A 10,176-nucleotide genomic window follows, 5' to 3' on the forward strand; every position below is an offset into this window, starting at 1 on the left:
TGGCACACAGCATCATACAAAGTAAAATAAATGGGACATGACTGAATGATAAGGCATAACAAAGTGTTGTAGTTCTGAGTTTTAGTTCATCGACCTGCAGAAACCCATCAATAACGCTCTTTCATTTATTTTCCAACGTTGTCATAAAGGTGATCTTAAAGCTCTCCAGACGCAGCCCTGCAGATCCAGTTAAAGGGTAACTTTGGTATTTTACAACCGGGACCATGGACGAGTATTGAGCCAGCGCACTGCAGTCGGCAGCAGTGAGACAGGGCTGTAACGTAATCCTTGCAGGCAATTGCGCAATGTCAGAGTTTGTCCACTAAAGTGCTTGTTTTTGCCACTGACAGGCTCAGATTGGTAATGACAAAATGATGGAAAAGGACCAAACAGAGATCTACCTTTTTAAAGAGTATGATCTCTGTTTGATCATTTTTGTTTAACCAGACACAATCACTATATCGCTCTCGTCAAAGACTCCCTTGACAAAAATAGTAATTTTACCTCTCTGGTCAGCTGCTGCGTCGATCGGTAAGTTTGTGTTATTGTGTGTCTTTGATGTTTTTAATCCTTTAAAACACCAAAGCCACACAGTCAAACAAGAAAACTGACCGAGGTAGCAGTAGACCAACAACTCCCATGTTCTGCGAGGTCAAATTTAAGTTCTTATCAATTATATATATAATGATACACTTTTTAGGGTTATTCTTCACTTTGCACTTTCATTTTACCTCTGTGCTTGCGTGCTTTTACCTTCCATGACGTAGACCAGTGAGCCCACATCGCCTTCCTTAATGATACAGCTGTCCTTTCCATACTCCACAGGGTACATGCAGTCCACGATCTCTTGGATCTGCGACAGCTCCAGGTTCTTCATGAAGTCATTGTCCAAGATTGCCTCCTTGATCAGATCCTTGGACCTGGAGACGAGGTGAAACAAAACGAGGCTGTTACTGTACAAACACAAATTCACATGGCATTGGTCTTTTCTCACTGCAGAATAAGAGAGACAAATTGGTAAAAGACAAACGCCTCAAACTAAAACCTTGGCTAAGATCAAATTATTCTCTAAAATCCAGTGAGGGATGTTGACCTGTTTGACGAGCAGACCTGTTGCTTATTTCCAAGGCAATTAAAGCCTCACTCAAACTGCGCGGTAGCTTTATAAAAACCACATCCTCGTTTCAAAGACGTCAAGGTGAAACATTTTTATTCCCTCCAAATGCTGGAACAAGTCAATAAATAGCTAAATCCATGCCTAATGGAAGCAGATTGTTTCCATTCAGGGGTGCACTTCTGAAAGCCAGATCAGCCTTCAGACAGCAGAGTCATTAGGGCATTCCAAGTATTTTTTGCAAGGACTATGCAAAGGAAGGGAGAAAATATAATTAACTGTAAAGCTGCAGTCGTTAAGCTGCAGCTCGTTGTACAGGTGAAAGAGCACTTTGCCAGGCGGGCTAAAAGGAAAAGCGGGCCATGGAATTAGTCAACAACATGAAAGGGGACATTATGTCAAGATGTGATTTAAATCAAGGAGTACACTTTAGATGCTATTGTTCGACAGAGGAGAGACATTCATTCATAAAAGGCATCCATGTGTTGACAACAGGTGAATGAAAGCCAGCCGCAGTGAGGGATGAAACCGTCAAAGCGAGCGTCAGTCTGATCCTCTCGGACAGAAAGAAGTGTCAAGAGACAGAAGAGAAATCCGACCAGATTCTAAACAGCGATCCAAGATCACTCATTCATTGAGGCATATCATAACCAGAGTCTGAGTTGCTCGGCTGAGCACTGCGTCGCTGGTTTTGACAGAGTGTCATCTGGATGAATGAGGTTAATAATATGTATCAAGGTTAATCCAACAAGGAGTCCCCTCCTCCCGGGAAGTCAAGCTTTTATACCCTAATTCATAAAAACGACAGAAAGCCCCCTTCTATCCCCTGTTAGTAGGATTCAAAAGCACTGAATTGCCTCTTGCCTTTTTGTGCTCGGTGCCCTTTTCACACCTGAGGAGCTTATAGCTAAAAGAGCAAATAACCTGGAAGGCATTTATGAAGCAGTGCTCCCACTACACACAGGCTTCTCTGCCCCACTGCCAGCCCGCAGCAATGTCCTGCACAAACCACACAACTACACAAACAAAACTTGAAGCACTAAAATGTCAGTGTCTGCCATGATGAAACACCAGCAATGATTTATTTACTGAGCACTCTGCGCATGTCTGTGTCTTTAAAACATTGAACTTAAAGTCACATGAATGCCTCTCGATTCAATCCTGAGACACATGATCAAATCTGGGGAGAAACAGTGGTGCTCCCTCAGATGAAAAACTTGGGTCTGAAATAGCAGTCTAAAATATAAATAACGTGGTTCTCATTGTGTGTGTTTTGCATTTAACAGCGTGATGCATTTTCAATTAAGGTTTCAAGGCCTGCGGGTCCCCAAACAGCTCTGCTTTTACTCTCTGACAGCAGTAACACTTGTGGAATAAAGTGAGAAACTAAATTACTAAAGAACAGCATTAGCTAGTTGTCACAATCTATTGGAAAACACATATTACTTATTTAATTTAAACAAAGTATAACCCGACAAAAGAGAAAGATGAAAGAGACAGAGGGTTAACTAGCATCCAGAATCTCAGGATTGTAATTGATCTGAACCTAGGAGAGTGCAGTTGCAACTCTAACGGAGCAACCGGGATGATCCAAAGGTTCCTCTTGAGATATTTTCCATTGTAGCCTTTGAGAATCAAAACAAGTTACTCCTGGGAATTGCAAAGAGAAAACTGAGGTGTTGCACCTATTTTTAAATTCCTACCATGAAATCTATGTTCAGATGTGCACTGTGCTTCCCAAACCTTCTTCGTTTTTTTCCAGCAACGAGTCTTATGCATTTTATGCTAGCAGCACTCTGCATGTTAGCTAAACCAACAAGAACAAATTGGAAATGCATTGTTTTCCAAAGTTGACCTCCAGTCCTTTGGAAATGTGCCTCTTTGGCCCCGTTTCTCTTACATTTAAACCCAGGAGATTTCTGATCTTTTCAACCCTGATCAGGACCCCCCGACTTGAACCTCAGATGTCTTCCAACCAGACCCTTATAAAAACAACTGCCTTCCTCTCCTTTGTGAGGATGATATAGTTGCCTCCATCCACTAGTGAAGTTTGGGGCTAAGCAGCCTTCCTTAAAAGGAGAAAATATGCTCTTTTAGGAGGAAAAAAGAAGAGGGGTGGCAGCAAAGTGGGAGAGGCTAATGGAAATAAGGCAGACAGAGGGAGAGGGATGGATAGCGTATGTGTAAGGAACACTCTATGGGCCTTGTAAAGAAGATGAAGTGGATGAGAATGAAGGGAAATATAAACATTTAGCCAAATCCAACAGGCGTTATCACTACACTTCAATAACCCAAACAAAATGAAAATTTAACAGAGCTGTTTTTATCCCATGAGGGCACTTGCGCGTTTTATAAAAAAAAGATAACCTTTCAATTTTCTATTGAGCAACAACAAAAGTTAGCATCACACAAAAAACTACTTTGATTCAAATGAATTGCTCTATATCAAGAGAAAAACATGAACTTCATCAAGTTGCTCAAGCACACATGACCAAACAGACTGAATGGTGATAATAATCTTGAACTAATAAGAGAACACTGTCTCAGCAGGCATTTCCATTTGCTTTCAATAGTCTGTCTGCTTTTCCGTCAACATTTTTAATGTAGATGCTTATTAGAAGATGTCAGTCTCATTCCCTGCGCCGATGGAGAGTGTGAAGAGGTGTCGCAGACGCGCCGCAGAAAATTGAAGCTGCAGCTGAAAGGCTTTGATTGAAGTTTTCCTGTGAGGTCACACTCGTCACTTTCAATGACAAATCTTAAACTACCCTTTCTTATCATAATTGACAAATGATTGCAATGAAATTCTCCAATGGCCAAGACATCAAAGGCCTCACGGAGAGTTTGAAAAAATGTCAAAATGTAGGACAAAGTTGATATTTTGGAGATCTTGTGTTTTTCCTTTACAAAAGCCTGAATTTATATTAAAAAAAAAGCTTGTCAAGGTCTCACTAAAAGCCTCTTTGGGAAATCGGCAGACAGTAAAAGCTTTAGGATGAGGATGATTATCATAATGAAATGGTCACTCTTGTGCCAGCCAGTATCCAGGGTCTCACGTTTCATTACAACACTCAATGAGACACAGAGACAACAAAAAGACACAAGAAAGAAGAGTGCTTTCTGAGTTTTACCAATACAGAGAGCTGACAGATATAACAAAGACTAATGGCATATTTTTTTTCTCAGTTAAATAATTCTTTTTATTTTTGGATGTTCTTTGATGAAATCCTTGGAGCTTTGTTTGTTTGCGTGTTGACAGAATAATGCAATTCTTACATCTGATCTCTGCAAAGTCTGAAAACAGCAGCATGAGAATAGAAACAAAATAGATTTAAAAGTAGATATTATACCAATAATGGTAATTTGAGCACTTTACTATCTCACTATGCATTTCAAAGCTGGATTTAGTTTTGAAAATGTATTGATTATGTTAAATATGTCCACTTGTCAGTGTGCTTGCAGACTTAATAGTAGATATTCTTCCCGTCCACCAGGGGGGTACATATATTAGTACATATATTGATTCATAATAAGACAACCTCTAAGTTCAAACCCAGCACACAGCTGGATCATTTGAAAACAGAGGGCTATTTTAGTGCCAGTCTTAGTTTGAGAACCAGACCTTTTGTTGCAGACCAAGTAGAGCCAGAGATGTTTGCTTAGGAGTTTGAAAAGGAAGGAGAGAGAGAGGGAGGGAAAGAGAGAGAGAGACTAGCTGTAGACTAATCATAAGGTAAACATGAGCAGAGAGCATGTTAAGTCTGCCTGTCACGGAATCACAGCTTGTATAAAATAGGCACTGGTACATCACACAGAGCTGCCAACACCAGCTCAGTAAAACTATAATTCCCAGTCATTGGATGACATTTCATCTATCTCTCTCTCTCTCTCTCTCTCTCTCTCTCTCTCTGTCTCTCTCTCTCTCTCATATGTTAAGCCTGTGATCAGGCTTAATGATGTTCATCCTTTTATGGGCTACTGATAATCATATTGAAACGCATCACTGATTCTGTTTCCTGATATATTTTTCCCTCAGTGTCAGTGTAAAGTTGACAGCACCATGTGGCATTTTTCCTTATATCCACTGTGTGTGTGTGTGTGTGTGTGTGTGTGTGTGTGTGTGTGTGTGAGCGGGCGCGCGCGAGTGTGTGCTGGAGTGCACCACCTCATCCATATGTGCTACAGGTGCCGTACCTGCTGCGCCACACATAATATTACGCACAGGATTTACAAAGGTGACAAAGGATCGATGAACTTGTACTGGCGCGCAACAGCCTGTGCAAAATATGATCATTATCATAATTAAAAGTGAATATTGTGCGTTTATAATTTGGACACCTACTGTGGGCTTTTGGGGTAGAAAGGTAGGGTGACATGGCTAAGATCCTGGATGTCGAAGGCAGTGGGCTCGGCCGAAATTGCCTGCCTCTTCGTCCGCTGCTGCTCGTGCAGCTCACTCTGCTTGTGGACCTGCTGGGTTGCCGGTTTGATAACGGAGCGGTATTTGTCCAGCTCGTTCTGTAGTCTCTGTATAAGCTCATCTTTCTGGTCGAGCTCCAGTTCCAGTTCGTCGATGAGCGCATCCCTTTGACGCAGCTCCTCGATCTTCTCCTGGAGCGCGTACTGCAGGTCGCGCAAGGTGCCCATTTCAATTGGCTGGCGACGAGCGACTTCCCAATAAGTTTATGGAAAGGTGTGCAACCGAGTCGTTATCCTCTCTCCTCTACCACGCTGCTCATAAACTTTATCCGGCATGAACAGCCTCAGAGGATGCAGCCCCCTGTCTCTCCTGAGGGGGATTCCTCGCCGCTGTCCGTCAGAAGCGGATGAATTTAAGCGAAGGTATGTTCGGTGGTTGCCGCGATTGCCAAGGTGAAAGCGTCTAAACCACAATCACGCAAAGTTTCTCTCTCTCTCTCTCTCTCTCTCTCTCTCTCTCTCTCCTCCCCCCCCCCTTCCCTCCCTTGGCGGTGTGACAGCGGAAGACCGTCCTCCCCGAGTGCGTCAGGCTGCGACCCGGAGAGAGCGCATGGCGAGAAGGGCGCCTACAGGAATCTGTGGCACAGTGCAGTCTGCAGCCGCGCTCGGCTCACATGAATAATGGACTCGGCGAGAAAGCCACTGCTCGGAGAACCATGTCATCGTATCTCATAACTCGCCCTGAGGCTGCTGAGTTAAAAATAAATGAGCACTGGAGCCTTAATGGAACTTGAAGGTGATGGAAACCTGATGAACCTCAATGTAAAAGATAAACAACGCGTTTTTCATCTATTGGAGAAGGAGGCGCTGCTGCTTGTATCTGTTGGACTACTTTTTGTATTTTATCTACGTGGAAAGAAATGCATATATTTGAAAATGAAAACTATTAGTGCGGACTCTTGTGATAAATTTGAGCCCAAATAGTGCTTTAGAAAGCAAATTATTTATGTTTTAAGAGGAAAAGAACAGTTCCACTTTTCCCAAATCCCTGTCTAGCAACTATTAATTAAACTATTAATTAATTTAAGTGGAGCAAGTAAAGGTGCTAAAAGCAAAACATGATAATCTTATAGATTGCCAAACAGCTGCAGCAGCAGACATGAGAATGCCAAAGCTACTGAGGCTCACGACTCTCCGCAGCAGCTCCACATTCCTCATCTAATCTTGAATTGTGTGTGGACTCTGAGCTGCTGGTGTCTGTTCACATTATCCCAATGAGTCATCTGAAGCTCAGCGAGCAGCATTTGGCCTCATGCGCTCTGGACACATTCAGAGGAGGATAAACTGCCAAGGACAATCTGATAGGATGAGCAGTCATTGAGGCTACAACAGCAATTACTGCGCTGAGAGGATGGGGAGGGAGGCGCAGGCTGACAGCGAGGATACAAAGCTGGTTGAACGAGATTACTTTGGCTGTAAGGATAGGTCTTTTTGGCTTGGTGGTAAAAAGCATATTTTTCTGACTGAAAGCGTGGAAACAATCCCGGACAGATACAGCCCTTCAAATGAAAGAGCACGGCTGCCCTCTTGTGGTGGCTAAAAGCATCAACTGAGCAAACACCAACAAGGTGCCATGCCTCTGCTCAACAGCCAAAAACGTCCAAGCACTAATGATCCTACAGTGTGTTTCATTGCATCAGTGGATGACTGAGCAACATGCTCTGTGGTAGTGAACCATCAGGTCTATTACAAATACTGACATGTGCAGTAGTCCTATGTGCAGAGTGAAAACAAGTGCACATCAGCAGCTTAGCAAACAATGCTAAACCAGTTTTTAGATGTCACAGAGACAAACAAATGTGTACATTTCAACTTTAAATGAGATAAAGCAACTGTGAAGACCACCTGTAAGCAATGCAGTTAACTGTGTGATTAAGCTCTTAAAATAAATGTTCCCCCCAAAAGATTTGTTTTGTAGACAAACACCCAAACCTCTACTGAAGCCCAGCTTTTCTCCTCTGAGCTAATAAAAAAAACTCATATTTTCTTTTATCTCTGTCAAGGGAAGGGCGCAGGGCTCAAAGCTTGAGCAGCAGCAAAGTTTCCTTCATATCAGGAAACTGCAGGTGCCTGGAGATTTTCAGACTCTGCAATCCAGTGTTTGCATCCCCACATCTTCCCATCATCAAAAGGCCCTCCCACTGTCCTTCAAAGCACCTCTGCGCTTTAAATTTCACCTCTCTAACCATCCAGCCCAGCCCTTTTCCTATGCAGATCAATAGAAACAGGATCCGTTGCTCCATGCTGCGGTAATCCGATGAGCAGGGCAGGCCGCCGGCTGGTGCCACGTCCTGACTCTAATGGGGGTCACACCGTCTCAGACCCCGCGGAGGCCCAGCAGGCGCGACGGCGCAGGTGAACGCCCTTTCTCCAGGCACCGAGAGCAATCAGGTCTTCTCACCGGCTTTTTTGCAAATGCAAACAGGTTTACTTCCGTTTCACTGCACAGTGTGTTTGGCCGCATGCAATTGCTCCACTGGGCCCACATATTGTGCCTCATCAGCTGACGCATAATTTGACTATTTCCAGAATAAACCCTGGTTCAACAGAAAGGTTGACAAAAGATGATTGGTACACCTAATTGTTTTTGTCTGGAAGTGTAGCTTGTCAGTAGGGTTCCAATTGTATTAGATTTTCACAATACAACAACTGTCTCATAAAATATCACAGTATATGGCATGACATTGTTATTAGTAGTATTAGTATTAGTAATAGGCTTATTAGTATCATTATTATCAGTTACAATGACCCTTAAAGGAATGAGAACAGAAGTTTTTTGTTATATTTCTGTCTCAGAAAAACCTCCTCTTAAAAATAAATAAAAAGATGTGCACACGTTAGTGAGATTCCCTGTCTGGTTGCATATATTTCCCAAAACAGACAAGCAAATGCATGGATAACTGTCAATTTTCATGACATGGTATACCGCTGCAACCCTACTTGTTAGTCATTATTTCTCAATGAACCTGGGTCATTCATGACTTTCAAACCTCATTCTCAAATATCTGTATCTCTTGCCTTTTTTGTGTTTGTTTGAAGGCACACAGATGAGTCAATGAGTGCAAACGATAGGCCCCGCCTGCAGTTTATTAATGCAAATGATGACTGGCAATTGTCTAGCATCTTAATAAAATTAACCCCACTGTCTATTCCTTTAATTGAGTCAGCAGAGTGACACAGATTTCTTTGTGTGTGTGTGTGTGTGTGTGTGTAATCAATATAACAAGTCATTTATCCTGTTGGGATTGTGTATGTTGAAATGGAGAAATTAAAAGATCAAGACAGAGAGGGTCAAACTTTCTGCTGGGAGTAATTAGGCCTACAGCTAAATCAAGCTGAACAGACTGAAACTAAGTGAAAGGGTGAGATACTAACTGATAACTATCCAGATACAGGCCTCATATGAAAACCCTCCAAATCAGGACTGTGAGGCTAAAACGGGCACCTAAAGGTGATGAAGGAAGCATATGGTCAAACAAAGCGTTTTCTAATGGAGTATTAAATATCCACAGACATGCACTTCGGGTCCTCAGCGTCCAGCTACTAAAAGCCAATAATGCATCGCACTTCCTCCTGGCTGTGTCCTGTGGGACTGCCGTGATGGATCTGATCAATTAGGAGCTCTTTCTGAAGCTGGCCTTGGAGCTGCGTCATCGTCCATTCATGGCAAACGTCTCCATCTCCCATTTAGAAAAAGGTAGAAAACAAAACAAAACAAAAAAGCTTTGTGGACATAGGACACTGAAGTGCCACAAGAACCTGTGTGTGTGAGTGTGTAGAGTTACTATCAACACGTTTCAATCACATTTCTGTTTGAGAGAGAGTTGTGCTTCCTAATACTAGAGTATCGATTCACACCATTCATGTGAAACATTTAGATTATGTTAATGACAACTAAAACACAAAGATATTTTAAGATGGGACACAGAGCTGACAGCATGGGGGGTAAAGTACCAACGCCCGGTGAAACTGTCTTACCAGTCGGACTTGGCATATTTCCGAAACGGCTGCCCTGACAGGTCCTGGTGCGTCTGAGGCTCCGCGGAGATGCCCTGCGCCCTGCGGGTCCTCGGTCCGATAAGTTGAGCGCTGGGCAGGACGGACTGACATTTGTGTAATTTTCTCTTCAGCTCATGAATCTCGTCCTCCCGGTCCGCCAGACGCCTCTCTAAGTCCCGTATCCTCTCCTCCTTTAGCAGCAGGATCTTGGCGAAGTCGTCCTCCAGGTCACTCATGTTGAAAATCTGCGTTAAACTTTGCCGCGATACGGACAAAACGATCAACTCCCCAGCACCAGGTCGTGAAAACGCACGCAAACCCCCGCTGTAAATACACGCGCAGGATGATGATGCTCCGAGAAGCCCCTCCACTGCCCGATTGTTTATTTCAGAGGAAAAGAACAAAGCGGTGTTTAAAGCCGGGGAGCGGACGGCTGATAGAGCAGCGCTACGCTACAGTCCACCGAGCCTCCGGGGAGCTGCTGATGATCCTTCATTGAGAAACCAATTACAGCAGCCCTTCCTCTCCGAGGACGCAGGCAGGCCGTCAAACTGGGCACTAAAGAGCCGAGGCAACTCCTGTAG

The 10,176-nt window shown here is 43.4% G+C and overlaps 1 protein-coding gene and 1 long non-coding RNA gene across 6 annotated transcripts in view; one reads left to right on the forward strand and one right to left on the reverse strand.

Moving 5' to 3' along the window:
• LOC123984209 overlaps positions 1-8,751 on the forward strand; it is a 63,357-nt gene extending 54,606 nt beyond the window's left edge. The window contains exons 5-6 of one of the 3 annotated variants that reach the window (XR_006828398.1): positions 826-931; positions 7,597-8,751. This is a non-coding gene — a long non-coding RNA (uncharacterized LOC123984209). Of the gene's footprint in view, positions 1-825; positions 932-1,609; positions 3,887-6,093; positions 7,498-7,596 lie in introns of those variants that run through there. The other 2 variants (XR_006828397.1, XR_006828396.1) reach the window with 2 other exon arrangements.
• The window catches only part of LOC123984199 (cGMP-dependent protein kinase 1), an 88,353-nt gene extending 78,510 nt beyond the window's left edge, over positions 1-9,843 (reverse strand). The window contains exons 1-2 of one of the 3 annotated variants that reach the window (XM_046070960.1): positions 9,572-9,843; positions 754-920 (exon numbers count right to left, since the gene is read on the reverse strand). In XM_046070960.1, the coding sequence (XP_045926916.1) occupies positions 754-920; positions 9,572-9,828 (424 nt within the window). In that variant the 5' untranslated portion in view covers positions 9,829-9,843. Of the gene's footprint in view, positions 1-731; positions 921-5,456; positions 5,983-9,571 lie in introns of those variants that run through there. The other 2 variants (XM_046070958.1, XM_046070959.1) reach the window with 2 other exon arrangements.
• Between the last annotated feature and the right edge of the window lie 333 nt (positions 9,844-10,176).

Source organism: Micropterus dolomieu, linkage group LG15 (assembly GCF_021292245.1).
Source record: "Micropterus dolomieu isolate WLL.071019.BEF.003 ecotype Adirondacks linkage group LG15, ASM2129224v1, whole genome shotgun sequence".
NCBI classification, from domain to species: domain Eukaryota; kingdom Metazoa; phylum Chordata; class Actinopteri; order Centrarchiformes; family Centrarchidae; genus Micropterus; species Micropterus dolomieu.